The sequence below is a fragment of the Sebastes fasciatus genome, chromosome 5, assembly GCF_043250625.1.
Source record: "Sebastes fasciatus isolate fSebFas1 chromosome 5, fSebFas1.pri, whole genome shotgun sequence".
In the NCBI taxonomy this organism is placed as follows: Eukaryota; Metazoa; Chordata; class Actinopteri; order Perciformes; family Sebastidae; genus Sebastes; species Sebastes fasciatus.
Genome location: NC_133799.1, coordinates 11,423,992 through 11,443,825, shown reverse-complemented (window position 1 = coordinate 11,443,825; position 19,834 = coordinate 11,423,992). Strand labels below are relative to the sequence as shown.

At 36.8% G+C, this 19,834-nt stretch overlaps 2 protein-coding genes across 4 annotated transcripts; one reads left to right on the top strand and one right to left on the bottom strand.

Annotated features, from left to right (window-relative positions):
* Positions 1-599: 599 nt before the first annotated feature.
* On the bottom strand, positions 600-7,484 carry lamp3 (lysosomal associated membrane protein 3). 2 transcript variants are annotated; one of them, XM_074636984.1, is made up of 7 exons: positions 7,296-7,484; positions 6,302-6,418; positions 5,678-5,760; positions 4,760-4,882; positions 2,943-3,015; positions 2,651-2,821; positions 600-1,561 (listed from the first exon to the last, which is right to left on the bottom strand). In XM_074636984.1, the coding sequence occupies exons 1-7, from the start codon at positions 7,354-7,356 to the stop codon at positions 1,422-1,424; spliced, it is 768 nt and encodes a 255-aa protein (XP_074493085.1). In that variant the 5' UTR covers positions 7,357-7,484; the 3' UTR covers positions 600-1,421. The 2 variants fall into 2 exon arrangements, with proteins under 2 accessions (XP_074493085.1, XP_074493084.1); XM_074636983.1 differs by having other exon boundaries at positions 4,760-4,885; positions 7,296-7,482.
* Positions 7,485-9,710: 2,226 nt separating this feature from the next.
* Positions 9,711-19,606, top strand: kng1 (kininogen 1). Of its 2 annotated transcripts, none has more exons than XM_074635075.1 (9): positions 9,711-9,850; positions 9,938-10,037; positions 11,398-11,541; positions 13,049-13,165; positions 13,405-13,480; positions 16,052-16,221; positions 16,304-16,414; positions 16,513-16,611; positions 18,851-19,606. In XM_074635075.1, exons 2-9 carry the CDS (start codon positions 9,972-9,974, stop codon positions 19,169-19,171), a joined length of 1,104 nt encoding a protein of 367 aa, XP_074491176.1. In that variant the 5' UTR covers positions 9,711-9,850; positions 9,938-9,971; the 3' UTR covers positions 19,172-19,606. The 2 variants fall into 2 exon arrangements, with proteins under 2 accessions (XP_074491176.1, XP_074491177.1); XM_074635076.1 differs by having other exon boundaries at positions 9,713-9,850; positions 9,941-10,037.
* Positions 19,607-19,834: the final 228 nt, after the last annotated feature.

Here is a 19,834-nt window from a genome sequence, read left to right as displayed (position 1 = left end):
CGTAGTTACACTGCAGTGTTATTGCGCATGCGTTATACCCCATGGTGTCATCCTTCAATAGGCCTTGGGGAAGAAGAGGAAGCCAAAGAACATATATTTGCCAAAGTTACCACAAACCACCAGCAGAGGGGGGCAGTTCTCTGTCAAACAGATGGTGAATTACAGTAATAAAGAAAAAACAATCACACAATAACAATATAAAACTCTTTTTATTTTATTTTTTTTAACAAGAAGAATTGCTTGTAAAGTAATATAGAAAGTCTGAAACATATATATGCAATATGTGCAATATAAAAAAAATTTAAAATGCCTGTGCAATATTTTTATAGTATGCAACCTCTACTGCTCCCATATATATATGGGATAATAAAGGAAGTACTTGGTATATGGTAACTATACATACATACATACATACATACATACATACATATATATATAATATATATATATATATATATATATATTATATATATTATATTATATATATTTATATTTATAATTATATTTATATATATTTATATATATATAAACATATATATATATAAATATATATATTTATATATATATTTATATTTATATATATATATATTGCCTCTATAGTTACCATATACCAAGTACTTCCTTTATTATTATAATGTATATTATTTGTAAATACACTATTATTTTTATTTTCTATTTTATTATTTTTTGCTACTTAACTTACTGTTTTCTTAATGGAGCTTCTCAACAAAAAGTATTTCACACGATTGTATTCGTATATCCGGTGTGACAATAAACATCTTGAATCTTGAATCTTGAATCTATATTAGTTGAAAAAATAAAGCATTCAACATCTAAACTGGCTACACTATAATATGTTTGAGTTATATATTACCTTTACAGGTAAAAAACAAAATATAGTTCATTCAAACAAAACGTCTTATTTCTCACTATAGCCAGCCAAAACGAACTTATAATAGGTAATGATGCTCCAAATCATTCTGCAGTACTCTGCCATATAGGTGCAAGTGTTATATTGTTATAATAAATCACATTATACAATAGTCTAGTTCATAAATATTACTAGTGTAATTAAGGGCTCTTTAACTCATTTTCCATCCACTTCCTTTTTATCCAATAACTGTTGAATATGCAACAAATCAGAGTATTACAACACACAGCAGTGAACAAAAGGCTATCAATGGAAAACAGAAAACAATAATAAAAAAATCAAATATTCAAATAAATAAATGTAACACATTGTTTGCAGTTATAGTTATAATATTGGACATGAGACCTCTTTTTTTATTATTAGAAAAATTCCAGGAGGAAAAACTTACATTCATGTTAAGGAAAGCAATTTTGAGAACTTTTCGTAAAAGTAAGTGAGTATGAAATATTCTTTCAGATGGAGGAAATCTCCATCCAGTTTCACAACGCGCTCACAGCCGTTCGTATCTGTCTCTGCGGCGGTCTTTGATGAACAGGGAGGTCATCACAGCAATCAGAATGAGACCCACCACTACGGCCCCAAGGATGATGGGAATAATTTGCTTGTTAAAGTCGGCACAACACTCCACCTCTGAAACATACGACAGGAGAGCAACATGCAGGAAGAAGGAGGAAGAAATGGTATAAGGATCTTGATTTAAGCAGAAACATGAGGAATCTCTGATCTGATTGTGGCTATTTGTGCACATACACTAATCATTTTGATCTAATTCTTGTTTATGTGATTCATTAACCACATGAACCACTAGTGCAGAGATAGGTCCACTGCTTTGAGGAACAACAAGGCTATTGTCTTCCATCGTTTATAGATTGTGCTCAGCAGCACTAAACCATTAGCTTTTAGTTTAGTTTCAGGACACTTACTGTTCTGCAGCAGATTCTCACTGGTCTTAAACACAGTCCAATGGGACAAACATGATCACACCGTCTGATTCTCTTAAATCTCATCCTCACAATGGGCTTTCCCATCAGATTTTATTTATTGTATCTGGCACAACTCCCTGCTTCTGGCCCAGATGTCTCAGAGAAATAAAGACAATAAAACCTGATAGAAAGCATGGAATGCAACCGTTGTTTTATAGCTTCCTGTTTTAGAAATTGAGATGTATCATGGCAAAATGATTGCCCTACTGGACTGTGTTGAAGCCCAGTGAGAAGAGTGGTAAATTCCTCCAAACTAAGCTATCAGTGAGTTTTTGTAGATGTTTTAAAAAGTGTTTTAAAAGCAACATGATCTGATCCAACTGTAGAAAACAAGCCCATATACAGTACATATGAAGATGTATGTATTTGTATGAATAAAAAACCTTGTAAAACTGGTGCTCATATTCATCTATTTGGCCGTGTGTTTTTATTTGGTATTAACACCAGGAACAAAGTAGACAAGACTATTATGTAGGGAGTAAACTGTCCAATAAATATAATTAAAAGTCAAGTGTTGATTTACTTTTAATCCAGAGATGTGAATTTCAAAAACTTCCAAAAACAATAATATTTATTAAAGCTGCAGGTACCCGGTCCCTAATTAGAGGGAAAGGACTGAATATGATTATGGTGCAATATATACTAGAACAGTATAAACCACATACACTCATTTAAATTTGTGGAGCAGATTTCATTTACACCTGCATCACTGAACCCAAATGATCAGCTCAGTCACCTTTTCCGTACCGTCCGTTGGGCAGAGTGAAGGCCTGCACCTGCAGAGGAACCAGCTTGATCCTCAGCTCCGACGACATCACAAGCACTTTCTCAGATTTGCACATGAAGCTCTGATCATCAGGTGCTACGAACAGCTTGTCATGGGCCACCAAACCTGAGTAAGTCTTATCTGGGACGTAGAGGATGTAAGACAGGGACAGTTACATTCTCTGTGTTTGCAGATTGTTGTTCCAAATCAGAAAGAAATCAACTATATGATATCTAATTTGTCTCTCTCTATGTGGGCTTACTGGCACATCCTTGGCAGACAGGCAGAGGAGACACATGAGCAGTCAGCTGGTCGACGTAGACAAGATTATTTTCCTGGAAATAAAAATACAAGAGATTGAAGCTGATTCAGAAATCCATGAATCCTTAACACCTTTTTCCAAGTAAACAAACATCAATTCATCATTTGTTGAGAACGTTTTGATCTAGCTGTGAAGCTGGAAGATACATGATGCTCTGTGATCTGAACAGTTAATGAAAGGGTTTTTTTCACAGTGGAAGAAAGCCTCTGTGTCAACTCTATTATTTCCATAATGACTGCATTTCTGAACATTTCCAGTGCATCAAACTGGACGTATGTACTAATTCATGTAAATCTGAAGTTTTGGCCTGAGACAGAGCTATTATTCATGAACAATTTGTGTGTTTTCGTTGTACCCTCAAAATTAGAATTGGAATGAGTAAAAAAATTGTTTTTTTAACTAGGAAAAACAAAACATGAAATGATTATTTTTGCATAACAGGAATATGTGCAGTATAGTGTTAAATGTCTCTGGACACCATGAACAGGAATTCTAGTCATAATGACGCCTATAATGTATTTACAGTTATCAGTTAACCTAACCTGCATGCAGTGGTGGAAGAAGTATTCAGATTACATTACTTAAGTAAAAGTACTAATACCACACTGTGAAAATACTCCACTACAAATAAAAGTCAGGCTTTCAAAACCTTACTTCAGTGAAAATATGTAAGTTTACTTAAAGTATCAAAAGTAGAAAAATGCAGAAAAGTGATCCCTGCCAGTGTTTTAGTATTACTGTACAGTATATATTATGTTTTTACTATATATTATGTTTAATATTACTAGTGCATTAATGTGTATGTTACATTTTACTGCTGTAGATGTTCATATGGTTGTGCTCATTTTAACTGATGAGTCGTTTAATCTACAGCGATGCATCATATTCTATAAAATCATCGACTGTTTGTAGCTTCGCTGTCCTTTGAGAACCACGTATATCTAAGTCACCTCCTACATAACATCAAGTTTGGAGTTTTATGACATCTAGGAAATGTTTTTGGAATTTGTTAAAAAATGGTGACACTGAAGAGGCACCAGAAGTGTGAAGTTAGAGAAAAATTACTAATCTACTGTGAGGAATGTGTGCTGTAAATTGTTTTATGTTTGTGACCAAATTCTCAAACTAATTGATGTTATTTATGTATTTCCTTTATAATATTTTCATTGAAAATATACTGTATATCATTTTAACTTCATGTTTAGCTATTTACTTTCAAGTAAGATTTTTTATAATAATTTTTATATTATTATTATTATTATTTTATACAGCTGCCATTTGTTCAATTTGGGGGAAGGTTCTGTGTTGTATGTACAATGTGTTAAATGTATAAAAACAATAAATATATGTTTAAAAAAAAAGAAAAGAAAAAAGAGTTATCTCCTCATGAGCTCAGAAAAACAGAACTGTCATTTATCTATAGTCATAGGACAATTTTCTTAACCAATAAAGAAACATTTCATGCTTCAGTTTACCAAAAAAAAAAAAAAGAAATCACCTAATTTGGAGATAAGTGATTTTCACTGGACAGGAAGGTCATGAACAATTGTAATCTGTAAAGTAACTAAAGCTGTCAGTAAAAAGATCAACAACTGCCTTGAAGAATAAAGTTTCATAAAATGGAAACACTCAAGTAAAGAACAGTTACCTGGAATCTGTACTTAAGAGTACAGATAAATACAGTACAGTAAAGTAAAGTACAGTACAGTGCATGCACAGAGAGGGAAATGTGAAGTTTGTTGTTAAATGTGTAGTACCTTTCTGAAGGTGAACTGCAGACTGGCAGCGTTGTCTGGCAGCGAGAGATGGAGAGCAGCAGCTTCGTTGCCACAGTAACCACTGATGCTGACTCTGGAGGGGTCCAGGTTGAAATACCAAGTCTTCTGAATGCACACAGGAGAGAAATATTACTTTACATCAGTAGACAGTGTCACAAGTCAGTGTCTCTTCTCATTATGTTGTTTAACTTTTTGCCAAAATGTGACTGTATTTGATAGAGGTTCAGATTACTTTATTTGTATACATAGGTCAATTTGGTTTGCAGTAAAAAAAAAAGACATGGTATCCATAGTGACACACATTTTACAGACAAAGACAATAGACAAACATGATAAAAAATGCTAAAGGCTCCACTGATCACTAAAACCACTAAAATACAATGAATTCAATATAAATAAATAAATAAGCAAATAAATAAACAAATAAATAAACAAATAAACAAAAATAAATACATAAATAAATAAGCAAGCGTTGCTTCTATAGCATGAGCATCTATATAGTGTTTCCACGACTTATTCATCTGAGTGATGGCTGCTGGAACAAAGCTGTTTTTATACCGCTCTGTTCTAGACCTCTGGACACTAAACATCTGTGCAGAAGGAAGAAGCTGAAAGTCATAGTGCAAAGGGTGGGAGTCATCATTTAAAATGAGGTCAGTTATCCGCTGTAACTGTCTGGTGTACAGGGACCCTGGGTTAAGCTGTGACTCACCAATCAGCCTACTAATTTCTGTTCTTTAAAGATGAGTTTCCAAACCATGACACTCATTACTCATATTGGAGACATATGAGAGTATGAATTTACATACAAATATGCATCAACCTCAGAGCCAGAGTAGCCTACACACGTTTGTATCTATTTTAAAAGAGCTGATGAGCCACAACGCAGCCACTCACCTTCTTGTCGATGACAATGTACTCTGCTCCCATGGTGGCTTTGATGCACGGTTTCCCAGAAACGTTTTTCAGGATGTAGGTCCCTGTGCACAAAACACACACACACAGAAACATTAACACACACAATTAAGTACCTTTATTTATAATAACCAAATATGTTATTTTATCTGCCACACCTAACATCTTTACTTATTTGTTTTTACTTTCCCTTAAAACCGTTAATGTTAGGTCTACATTAAAATGCAAGTGAACTAACTGCGGTGAAGATAATTACGGTATTATCTCAGGAATACAACTAGCTTTATGTGATGTTGTAGATGTCGCTCCACACTGCTTGTAAGTTTAATATGTATATTTTATATTGTATCTTGCAGTTTTTATGCTACTGAGATGTTTCCTATATTAAATTGTATGTAATTCTTTTTTTTTTACTTTTCTTATTGATTAAAAGTTTATTAAAAATTCCTACAGACACCTGTATATTGTTGTAATAATATTGATTCCTTCACCACTCATGCCATTCTTTTCACATCTTTGTGATTCCCTCTACAATAGATGGGCTATGGGAACTGGTGCTTTTGTTGTATATGTTTGTGATAAACGTGGTGTTGTGTTGGTGTGTACCTATCGGAGGAACAGCCTCAGAGGGCTGCAACACCGGCTGGTAGATCTGAGCCTCAGAGGGCAGCTCAGAGTCAGAGGCAGGCTGGATGGAGCTGTCATTTCTCTGGAGGTGGACACCTGGTGGAGAAAGAGACATGTCATTCTCAACGTCTGTTTATTACCTGACTTCTTTTTTTATTGTTATATAAAAAGGTAGCATTTCAAAATTAGTTGGGTCCAATGCACACAGCAGACTACACATTTAGTTATTTGCCCACACTCACTCACTAACTCAATAACTGCATTAAAATCTGAGTAAACACAACTTTAATCAGGAATATTCAAAATGCAAAAATGCAAAAAGATGCAAAAACTCATGCTTTCCACTTTTTTAAACAATTCCCTTCTTTAACAATCACCATTTCCAAGATATTTGGACATGAATTAGTTGATGTAGTGATGTGATACTACATGAGAAATGGCTCTCACCATTGTCATACCATTTGTTTACTTAAACCACAGACTGAGAATGAAAAAGTATGGGACCACTGAAGACCACTAAACCAATGATAGCTGTGTGGGAGAGGAAACCAGAACGGTCTCATATATGACAGAGAACAGCACTCATAGCATACATGTATAAGGAAATTCCACTCTTTAAAGAGAAGATACTATGACCACCATTTCATTTAAAACTATTAAAGAAAAATTAATAAAAGATAATTAGAAATGTCCCAATCACAAGTTCACTCACATCATTATTGACCTCCTTGTGTGCACATAATTACAGACTTGATAAAATATTAGTCGGTGCTGCATGGCATCATGTAAATTCTTTTATATTTGAGTTTAATAGTTTCATTTTTGGCGCAAAGATGTTTGGGTGGTAAAGGTGTGGAAACCCTCACTATTCATCTGTAAAAAGTCTCCCATAAAGACTGAATTGAAAGAACAGCTGAGAGAGTTTAGTCCATTACCTGTGGGTGAAATGAGATTTGAATGTTATCAAACTTACTTGGAATAACAGCAGCCAGGAAGAAAAGAGACCATCCACCTGTGTGACCCCTTAGCATCATATTTACTAAAGAAAAGAATAGAATAGAGTAGAATAATGCTCCAGTGATAGATGATGACTGCAGTATGAGTGCTGCAGCTGTGGTTTTGGTTGTAAATGTGAAACTGAACACCTTCAGTTAACACCTAAATGAGCTGTGCAGAGGAAATGAAGTGTCACAGAAAGCGGTGGAGACCACTGCCCCGCTCAGCACGGAACTACCGACACCTCTGATGGTGACTTCATGTCAGTTAAACAGACAAACTGTGGAGCCTCTCAGCCTGTCGCTGAATCAGAGACTACTCCACACATAACTCTAGCTTTATGTGCCTAATGAGTGATCACTAGTTGCACAAAAAAAAGAAAGTGAAGAAAAACAGTTCATACCATGCTCTGCAAGGGTCAAGTTAAAGGATGAATGCTAGTAAATGTAGGCTACATGTTATATTTCCTATAGTTAGCAGTCAGCAGACAGATTAACATTAAAAACCACTTCACCGGAACCAAAAGTGACAGGCTGAGTGGTTTCTTTTCGGATCACAGTCAGCAGTGTTTTCAGTAACACCTCATTTTACAGGTCCGCAAATTTCATGTTATTTAGGTGATAATTAGCAAGTAACCTTTTTTTTTATTATTTCTTTGGAATTACTGACAAATTACCTAAATATTTACCTCAACAATTAAGAAAAAAAAGACTTTATTATAAACATTATTTAATAATGATATGCTAAAATAGCATATAATGGTTAAAATAGGGCCCTTAGGCTTGAGAAGCGGCTGTGCGCTGCTCTTCATCGGAGGTGGAAAACCCAAACTAACAGAAGACACTTCTGATCAGTCACAAATCTCACCATTGTGTGACTTATTATCTACACAAATGTAACCTGGTAGCTAATGTAATGATTCAGGAATTCTTTTTAAAGAAAATTCAAAGAAGTTATTTGCTAATTATTATCTATTTATCAGCAGACATGAATTTAAAGCATATCAATTACCTTTGTATTCTTTTCCTGGAAATGTGTTAAACAAATTACCATCTTTTAGGAAATAGCGGAATATAATGAATACAGTTAGACTCGTTGGATCCACAAGAGTCTCAGATTTACAGTGATACTCAATTTATGTAATTCAAGACGGATTAGGGACCCCAGTATGCGGAAATATTCAAATACACCATTTTAGAAGAGGCAAAAATAACACATTTATACTGCATGAAAAAACTGCATTGTTTTTTTCCAAAACTGCATGTGATTATTATAAAGTGGGCATGTCTGTAAAAGAGAGACTCGTGGGTACTCATAGAACCCATTTCCAATCACATATCTGGAGGTCAGAGGTCAAGGAAATGGCCATGCCAGTTTTTCCTCGGTCGCAATGGATTCCTTAGGTTTTTTAGTTTCATATGGTATCTGTGTCTGTGAACCTACTACAGCCTATGAAAGACAGTAAAGTCAGTCGGGATCACGGCTCAGGGGGATAAGATAAATAAACTATTTAAAAACCCTCTTGTTTCAGCTGGAAAATGCATCGTCAGAAAGCTGAAAACAGGGCTGTTTTTTTGACACCATGAAAGTCGACTGGCTTGTTTACAGTCTATGGTCACTCCTATGGCTCAGTATTTCTTGGTACATATGTGACCACAAGAGGGCAGAATTATGCTCTTATAAATCTGCTCTCCTTTAGATTTTTACCCAATCACAACTATTTCTTGTCTTTACAATCTCAAAAATATAAGGCTTGCTTCATAACTATCTCTACAGAGCTGTATGATGGGGCTTTAAGCGGTTCCTAAAGTGCAACAGAGCCAGTGATTTGCCAGGGACACATGGAAGATGTACGTGATGAACTTGGAGTAATCCTTTACAGTAACTGCACACAGACAAAGCAAAAACAATATCGATTCTATGATCTATATAAAGTGTAACATCTGAGCACATTTCACCTCATTTCACAGAGGAGCAGTGGGGAAATCAGAGCGGTTAAGGTTAAAGGTCGACAGGGACAAAGTACCAGTTTAAACGCACAAAACACACAGCGAGCAAACACACACGAGGGCCCCTAAACACGTACAATTGGGTATTTTTTTGCTACAATACACTCTACTTGTGTGGTTTAATTTGTGAGTGTTAATGTAGGAGGGTGTTTGCTCTTCCATAGTCACTAAAGAAGGAAGTTAGTACATCTCTTTGCTTGCTCTCCTCTGTCTCACTCTCTAATACTGACTGTTGTATTGACTCGCCAGGTAGGAGGGCAAACAAAAGAGCAAACATTTACTCTCCTTTTACCGACTGAGCGTTTTGAGAATTAGTGTGTGTGTGTGTGTGTGTGTGTGTGTCCTCTGTGCCCTCCTGCCCCCTGTGTATGTGTCTATCAGTGTGTCATCATTTTATCTCAGGACTCCCACCCACAGTTTCAGGAGAAGTCCACTAAGCCGTCCATCCCTGTGTGGAGAGGAGTCAAATTTTATCCTCTTCAAGCCCGACAGGATCGTCAGCAGGCCTCCACCTTCAGAAACTGTAAGTTCTGCATCACCATCATTGATACATTTTAGGCTGCAAGTGTTCATCAACTGGTGTGATATTTACCATTTCTTTCCACTGTAGCAGAGCAGAGCCAGACATCCATCAGGATCAGACGATGAGGAGTGGCGTGGGGTTGTGTTTGCTCGGCCTGCTGTGCCTCCACAGCTCAGCCTTTGTACTGGTAAGGAGAAAGTATCAGAAATCAGAACTTCTTACTGGTTTTCTGGCATTAAAACCCAGATTACACAGTGAGAACAGATGAACTATAGGCTGCTAAGGGTTAAAGCAGTAGTGGAAGAAGTATTCAGGCCCTTTACTTAAGTAAAAATATAGTAGTACAACTCTAAAAATACTCCGTTACAAGTAAAAGTTCTGCATTCAAAACTTTACTCAAGCAAAAGAGCAGAATTACCAGCAACATGTAGTTTAAGTATCAAAAGTATTCATAATGCAATATGGCCATTGTCAGGTTATTATATTATATATGCACTGGATTTTATTGATGTATAATGTAAGCAGCTTTTTAATGATGTAGCTTCCGGCTAACTGCTTTACAAATATGCATCATATATTGTAAACTGATCATATTTATTGCATATAAAATGCTCATTTGAAAAGTAACTGTAGCTTTCAGATACATGTAGCTGAGTCAAAAGGCCAATATGTTCCTCTGAAATGTGGAGAATAAAGTAGCAAAAAATGAAGTAAATTTCAAGTTGTACTTAAGAACAGTACTTGTGTAAATGTACTTAGTTACTTATTTCCACCATTGGATTACAAGCATGATTTATCTATTTGAATCATTATGTGTCACACTTGCTTTGCCTTTTATTCCAGTCATTCACAACCTTTTTGTCCTGTGACCCTTTAAAATGAAGCAATGTCAACTTGCTCGGTGGTGGAAGAAGCGTTCAGATCTTTTACTCAAGTAAAAGTAGCGATACCACACAAAGAAAATACTAAATTTTTCCTGCAAAGTCTTATTTCAGTAAAAAATAGTTTGTCAGCACAAATTTACTTATAGCATCAAAAGTAAAAGTAGTCACTATGCTGCAAAATGACCCCTTTCTACGCTATATTATATATATGTTAATGGATTTATATTACTAATTCATTAAAATGTAAGAAGCATTTTAATGTTGTAGTTAAGTTTAAATACCTCATAAAGCATCATATTTCATAGGATGATCAAATGTTTAATCTGTAACATTTTATCTGTAAAGTCACTAATAACTTTAGCTGTAAAGACCAATGTAGTGGAGTAAAGAGAACAATATTTCCCTCTCAAATGAAGCAGAGTAGAAGAAAAAAATAGCAGCAGATGGAAATATTCAGGTAAAGTACAAATAGTACAAACGTTTACTTGACGTTTACTTTCCACCGCTGCTTGTTACAGGTTGTAGATATGCTGATGAGCTGCCAAAAGATTTATTTTCCCTTCTCAGATGGTTTCATAAAAAAAATATATATATATATATAAAGACCTTAGAAAAGTCAGACTTAATTTTGTGCATTTACATTTGTTTCTCCTTTTCCGCAAGGCTTTGGACGTCCAGCCCGGTGTCCTGATCTTCTGTGATGACCCATCAGTGGAGAAGGCCGTCAGCAGCGCTGTGACCACGTTCAACAAGAGGATGAGCACCGGACACCAGCTGGCCCTCTATCAGATACTATCAGCCAGCAAGGTACAGTGATTGATAAAAGGATGTGGCTTTCTGCATCTTCACCTGACCTGCTTTGTCTCAGGATAGTCAAGACCCCTTAATACTGCAAACTGATATTCTGATTATATATAAAAGTGCAGAGAGTTTTAGTTTTTTTTACAGTGTTGCATTGATTCACTTTTACACTATACACCCATTTGTCATACATGTAAGAGGGGAACATAATATACAGGAACACGGTTCTTCTTTTCACTGTATGAGGAAGATAGTAATGGAAGTACTCTCAACAAAGGGAGACTCATATAGTTACTACAAACACAAATAACGGTTTAAGGTGCAAAATTAAACTTTTTGATTAACTGCTTGACTGCTTAAAACTGCTTATAGTGTGAACAAAATATGCCTTTAACTACAAGAATTCATACAATTTTATCGGCTTGTTTTATGTTTTGCCTGTAAAGCCTTATTATTATTAATAATAATAATAATAATAATAATAATAATATGGGTAAAAAGTACAATATTTCCATTTGAAATTAAGTAAAAGTGAGTTGCACAGTGAGTTGCTCTGTTAGTAAATGAAAATGTTAACACTTAATTTTACAGGTCCGTAAATTTCATGGTAACTAGGTGATAATTAGCAAGTTACCTGTTTGAAATTTCTTTCGAATTACTGCCAAATTACCCCAATATTTACCTCAAAATGTATAAAAAATTACTTTATTATAAACATTATTTAATAATTATATGCTAAAATAGCATCTAATGGTTAAAATAGGGCCCTTAGGCTTGAGAAGCGGCTGCTCTTCATCGGAGGTGGAAAACTAATAGAAGACACTTCTGATCAGGCACAAATCTCACCATTGTATGACTTATTGTCTGCACAAATGTAACCTGGTAGCTAATGTAATGATTCAGGGAGATTTTTAAAGAAATTTCAAAGAAGTTATTTGCTAATTATTATCTATTTACCGGCAGATATGAAAATAAAGCATATCAATTAACTTTGTATTCTTTTCCTGGAAAGGGAATAAATAAATTACCAGCTATTTATTACTGCTTATTGGGAAATAGCAGAATATAATTATTAAATAAAGTTTATAACAGATATAAAATAATAATGATAAAAGTCCCAAGTCAAGACAGACAAATAAAGTAATTTTCGATAACTTTTGAGGTAAATATTGGGGTAATTTGGCAGTAATTCCAAAGAAATTTCAAATAGGTTACTTGCTAATTATCACCTAATCACCATGAAATTTGCAGAACTGTAAGTGTTACCATGAAAATTAGTTTATTGAACTCAAAACTAAATTCCTTCACTGTTGCGTCACATTTCAGAGCTGAAACTGGACGGTGATGAAGTAAGAGGAACTAAAGCTGTGGGATGATTACCAAGAAATTCTAGGAAAACATGTTTAGACACATTGACCTCTGGTACACACTGATTGTGTTTGTGTGTGTGTGTGTGTGTGTGTGTGTGTGTGTGTGTGTGTGTGTGTGTGTGTGTGTGTGTGTGTGTCCACAGTCAGAGAATGGCTCAGACTCAGTGTACTCACTGCAGTTCACCAGCAGGAGGAGTGACTGTCCAGTTGGGAGCAGCAAACCCTGGACAGACTGCAACTATCTTCCTCATGGACGCCAGGTAATAATGATGAGATGAGATACAGCAACAACTGTCCTCCATTCATGTCTGTGGAAAAAAACGTATAATCTAAAGTTTAAACAAAGCTGCAAATGTCCTGTGTACTCAAACACTGGGAGACATTGAAGGAGATTGTATTGCTAAACGTTGTTAACAATAGTTAATGTAAAACTGTACTTATACAGTCTTTAATGACATAAATCATAACCCTGACATCATCTATCCTGCTATTCCTCCAGGAGCCCATTTCATGCAATGCCACAGTCTACATGACAGAGACCGAAGCAGACACTAAACAGGTGGCTTGCCTGCTCGGTGAGTGAGAATAAACCATCTGATTATTGTTTTTTAATTAACATGTATGACACAAGTTCAACCAGCAGAATCAGCTTCAAGTTCAGTGATACATTTGTTACTGACAGAAATAGGTCAGCATTTTTGGAAAATTGCTTTCTTGAAGAGAGTTAAGATGAGAAGATTGATACCACTCATGTCTTTATGTTAAATATGAAGCTACATCCAGCAGACAATTAATTTAGCTTAGCATAAAGACTGGAAACAGAGGTAAACAGCTAGCCTGGCTCTGTCAAAAAGGTAACAGAAGCTGCCAACCAACATCTCTAAAGCTCACGAGTTAACGCATTAAATCTTGTTGAATCTGTAAGAAAAACTACATTGTATAAACATGAAGTTGTGGTTTTGAGCTGGAGCAGTTTGGTGCCTTCAAATGGGGTCGTGTTTACCGCGTTCAAGAGAAGAGCATGAACACCCCCATCTTGTCGAAGAAATGGCGGAGGCCAAGGATGTTAATTTTACAATGCATAATAAGTGAATATATTGCAATTTTAGTCGTATATTGTTTTATTTTATAATAGGTCTGAGGAAAATGTTGATATTCCCACTGGCATCATCTTTTTCATCTGTCATTATACATATTCCCGTGTTGTAAACACAAGCTCACAAGTTTCATTTGAAGGCACCAAGTGTCTACTGGTTGCCTGGCAACTGTTCCCACCCCATAGTCTGGTTTATAATCTCCATCAAAACCACAATTTGCCGTTTTTACACTTAGGCTTTTTTTACGTATTAAACAAAAGAGATATAACATGTTAATTCGCACCCTTTGTTGCCTTTGGACAGAGCCATGCTGGCTGTCTACTCTTTTTTCCAGTCTTTATGATAAGCTAAGTTTACTGGCTGCTAAGCGGCTGCTGGCTGCAGCTTCACATTTGCCCAGAGATGCGAGAGAAGCTTGTCATCCACCTCTTGCTAAGATATTAACAAAAAACCTCAAACCATTCCTATAAATATTACTAAAAGTCCAGAAAGTCTGAAAACAAAATAAAACTTTTTGCTTAACTTGTCTCATGTTTCCTGCAGTGTGAAATAATCTGGGACACTTAAGGGACAAGTGATTTTTCTTTTGCCAGAAACTTGAACAGAGTTTAAAGTGAAGAGTCTTTCAAAATGCTCTCAATAAGAGAGATTATTTTAAGAAACTTCTTCAACTTGGGACCTCATTTAAGATATTAACCGCAGGCCCAGTGGCTCATTAATACTTATTACGTCTCTCATGTGATGCCTCCACTGGGGGGAATTGGCCCTTTAAGTCTCATCCTATATAACGAGAAACCAGTACTATCCACAGATCTTCCAGCATTGTATGATCATGAATGGAGGAATCTCTGGTGTATACTGATAACATCCACTGTGACTCTGTTTATCAGAGAAGCATATTTCTCATTAAGAAAACAGTGAGTCATTAAGGAAAATGTACACTGGTGGGCGCAGGGTATACAGAGGGGAGCTGATTGTGAAATATATCAACACGGCAGTGACAGTCTTCAGACTTTAATCTGTTTGCCTAACCAGCCCACTGTCAGCCTACAGTAAATAGATTCTATGTTTTTTCTATCCAGCTTCCAAAACGTTGAGTAACTTTTCAAGGCTCCGCTTGAATAAATCATTTGTGTATTAAAGTAGTTTTTGTCTGGCCTTAAAGCTGCAGTTGGTAGAAATGGAGCAAATATGATTTATCTTTATAAAACAGTCACTATATCCTGACAGTAGTGCATGAGACAGGTAATCTGAATAAAAAATCATGTGCCTCTGTGTCCTCCGATGCTCATAACGGCATCTGCAAGATTTCACAGACCGGAGGAAAACAACCAATCAGAGCCGAGCTGCCGTCTCTGAGCAGCTGTCAATCACTCGCTAACTTCGATCAAACGGTCAAACTAGGCAGCGCTGATCAAATATTAATCAATATTCTGTTACTGTAATGCCTATTTCTCACCTCAAATGTTTTCAGAAACATATTGTAGTGTTCTGTTTAGCTGTAAAATGAGAAAGTTTGTGACCCAGCAGTCATGTTGAGATCAGTTGAAGAAATACAAAGCACCGCCCACAAACCGGAGCACAGCCAAATTCTTTAACTAATTAACTTCAAGATATTAGAAAAGTCAGTTTTTTTTATCAGTTTTAAACAACTTTTAAAGACATATGTATGTAACCTTGCATATCTCTCCATCACACATCTCACCATTAAATATAATTTGCATTAATTAATTTGATTGGGCTGGTTTTAACCTCCCATTATTGTTTATTTTAATCTTGGGTGCTTTATGTATGTTTATTTTGCTTTAGGCCTACTTGTTTCTTGTTGGAGAGCACTTTATAAATCTATGCTGATCAGTATCCTAGCAGCAAAGTTAACAGTATCATGAGTAGTGATGGGAAATGAGGGCTAATGTTTTCTTAAATGCATAGTTAACATTGCCTGTAATATATATTTTTTAAACACCTACATGAGGTGACCATGCTGTGAATGTCCTCCATCTGCTGTCTCCTCATTTTATCTTTTCCCACAATCTTTCTCCCGTCCAGATAATTACATCATCAAAGAGAGAGCTTCTTGTTTGGGCTGCCCTGAGGAGATTGATGAGAATTCAGAGGACCTTAAGGTTCCTCTTTCTGTCTCCATCTCCAAGTACAACAGCATGTCCGACTCTACCCACCTGTTCACCCTGCACAATGTCGGCCACGCCACCAGACAGGTAGAAACTGGGTGATACGAAGAAAGAGGAAGTGGGAAGAATGTGTCTTTTCTACCTATACTGTCTGTCTGTATCCCTGCAGGTGGTCGCAGGTTTCAGGTTCAAGCTGAGGTTTGATATGAAGAGGACCACCTGTACCAAGGCCGAACACAAAGACCTCAACGATCTGTGTGTCCCTGATGATAAGGATTCGGTAAACATGAAAACGAAAACACACATTGCAGCTGACATAATGTGATCCAGGCTTATTTGACCTAATGTGTCTCTCTCTGTGTGTGTTTATGTGTGCAGGAGTACGCTAACTGTAACTCTACAGTGGATGTAGCACCATGGAGATTTGAGTCCCCACAGACCAACATAGAGTGTGAAGCAGGGGCACTGCCTCCCATGGTGAGACACACCTTTCACAAGATAATCAAACATGAGATAGCATTTTGACTCTTTAAGAAATCAAACGAAGAGCAGGACAGCCACTAAACTCGGATAGCCTGTGCAACTGTAATGTTTTGAAATTAAAACTGGGGTCTGCATCATTGGAGAAAACAGCAGGAGTAAGATAGATTTAGAAATGATCCAATCAACAAACCTAGCCTAGTGTCATCAACTCTTTTCCAATTAATGAAAATCTAGAGAGAAAGTCACCAAGTCAGCAACACTGGCAACCCGTCGCTTCAGGCCTCCCTCCAAAGCCACTTCCCCAAAACTATCATAATGAACGTAAACGATGAACATGGCTATTGTTAGTACTCACAACTGTCAAGATAGCACTTTGTGGAAGTCTCCAGTGACATGCAATGAGTTTACGGGCAGAGTGCGTGCAGATAGACAGGCAGGTAGTTAGACAGATAGCCTGAATGGACGGGATTATTACAGTCTATACAACAGCCACCAAATACCAGATTTCTTTAATCTTTTTTTTGTCAGATCATTTGATTTATTAATTGCTGTCGGGATGCAAAAAGAATATTAAAAAATGTCATTACCCACCCTAGTTTTAATTAAGTTTCTAAAAACTTCTAAAAAGCATACAAGCAAAGAGTTCCCAATTTAAATATATAGCAGCATACTGTGAGCAACATTAGCATAATCATTTGGAGTTGTGTTTCTGGACGTCTGTCCAATTCCAATATTCACTCTTATTTCGTCCCTGTTTTGGTCTTCACCAACTCCTGAGAAAAATATTTTGTATTAAGTGGAGTCACCAGCTAGTTCTTAACTGTTGTGAGTTAGTCCTTGTCTGACTTTAATGCCACTGCAACCCATATAAATGATGACCAGACTTAAGAAAAAAAAAAGCATTGTTAATTATACTACTTCCTCTGTGATATTCCATGCTTGGGGGACACAACCAATTAGAGAGTGAAGTGGAATGATTTTAATCTGCTAAAATGCTGGATAGTTATATGTTGAAAGTGAAATGTAGACATTAAAGTGGCAGTAGGCAGTATGTTTTTGGCATCATTGGGCAAAAATTCCATAATAATCTTTCAGCATATTGTAATTCAAGTGTTCTGAGAGAAAACTAGACTTCTGCACCTCCTCATGGCTCTGTTTTCAGGCTTTAAAAAATCTACCAATCACAGGTAATTTCAGAGAGCGTTCCTATTGGCTGTGCTCCGGTCATGTGACCGAAAGTTGGCGTTCCTTCACCAGATTTCACAATGGTGGCGGCGTTTACAGCTCATTTTAGAGCTAAACTGTACACTACAAGATGATTCTGAAAACATTTGAGTCGAAAAATAGGCATTAACGTAACATAATATTGATTCATATTGGATCAGCGCTGCCTAGTTTGACCGTTTGGTCGGCGTTCGCGAGTGATTGACAACTGGCTCTAATAGACGGCAGCTGGACAGCAGATCTCAGGTCAGCTCTTACTGTCTGTTTTCCTCCGGTCTGTGAAATCTTGCAGATGATGTTTTGAGCACCGGAGGACACAGAGACACATGATTTTTTTCCAGGTTACCTGTTTCATGTACTACTGTCAGGATATAGCGACCGTTTTATAAAAATATTTCTTTTAATCATATTTCCTCCAATCTCGCCTACTTTAGCTTTAAAGTCCGTTGATGTTCCAAACAAAAGACAACATGCTTAGTAACAATACATGGTGGAGTAAAGTATCAAGAAGTATGACAGTATTAAAGGGCCAGTGTGTAGGATTTAGGGAGATCTATTAGCAGAAATGGAATATAATATTCATAACTATGTTTTCATTAGTGTATAATCACCTGAAACTAAGAATCGTTGTGTTTTCGTTAGCTTAGAATGAGCCCTTCATATCTACATAGGGTCCTCTTCACGGAGTCCGCCATGTTTCTACAGTAGCCCAGAACGGACAAACCAAACACTGACTCCAGAGAGAAACTTTCACGTTTTTTTACGTGACCTGAAGGCCACCGTATAGGTTCTCCGACACGCTTGGAAAGGGAGGGGTAAACTGAGGGGTATTCAGTTGGTTGCAATTTGCAACCTTTAACAGCAAAAATAGTATTTACCAAAAATAGACAAAGATAACACCACAATGTAAAATGGGTTGTTAGCACATTTTTTTTCCATTTTACTGCCCAATCCCAAGAGATTGGCTACGCTACACTTTCACTCTGAAATACACTGTTCTTTCCTTCAGTTGTTCACCAGGCGCCGTCCTCCTGGCTGGTCTCCACTCAGGAACCTCCTGTATGACATTCCCTCCGCCACCTCATCTCCACCCGCTGCGGCCCCCAGCAAGGCTTCAGCCAAAGAGGAATCTTCTGAGGAGGACACCAAAGCCTCCAAACCATCCGTCGCCCCAGATGCTGTGAACGACAGCCCCTTCCACTGCCCGTCCAAGGCCTGGAAACCTTTCAATCCGCTCCATCCTGCAGCTCCTGCAAAGGCTGCCACAGAGGAAGGCACCCCGCAGCCCACAGCGGACGGGACCTTCAGCGATTTAGACCTGCTGGGTTGAAATTACCACGTTTTGCTCTCCCAACAGATTGTTTTTATTTTGTAGACTAGTCCTCTATTATACTGGGTTGCATTGCGTGATTTTTTTTTTTTGAAGGGACATATTCAGGGGTGTTATGCTGAATTAAAACTATAAAAGTGTCAAGTTAGTAAAATATCCAGTTTAGGTGAAAAAGAAGAAAGCGACCCATGTTTGGAGCTCAGAAAGCACTGGAGAAAAGCACTGAAATGATGACAGAGACTGTTATCATATTAATTGCTGGTAAAGCGAGGAAAACTGGTGTCAGTTTCCTTTGAGTAAATCAAAGTAATGAGTGATTAAGTGCCCTCGGCATCAGTTCATTAGAGATGTGAGAAAATGGGAAAAAAGTGCATTGGAAATCTGTCATTCTCAAAGGGGAAAAATCTGTAATAAAATAAATATAACTTTGCTCTGTTTGGTGGTTTTGCACTCGTCTACTTCCACATGGACAATCAATATTTAGCTCTGTTTCATCACAAGATACAGAGTTCACACTGTTTACCCCGACACAGTGTCCCATGACTTCCATTAACAAAGTCAAGCACTTTCATTGACCCAAACGATCTTTAAATTGTTGTTATTGTTCTTTAATCAATCAGATTCAGTCCTTCAGATTTCCTGAAATCCCATTTTCAGTAATCC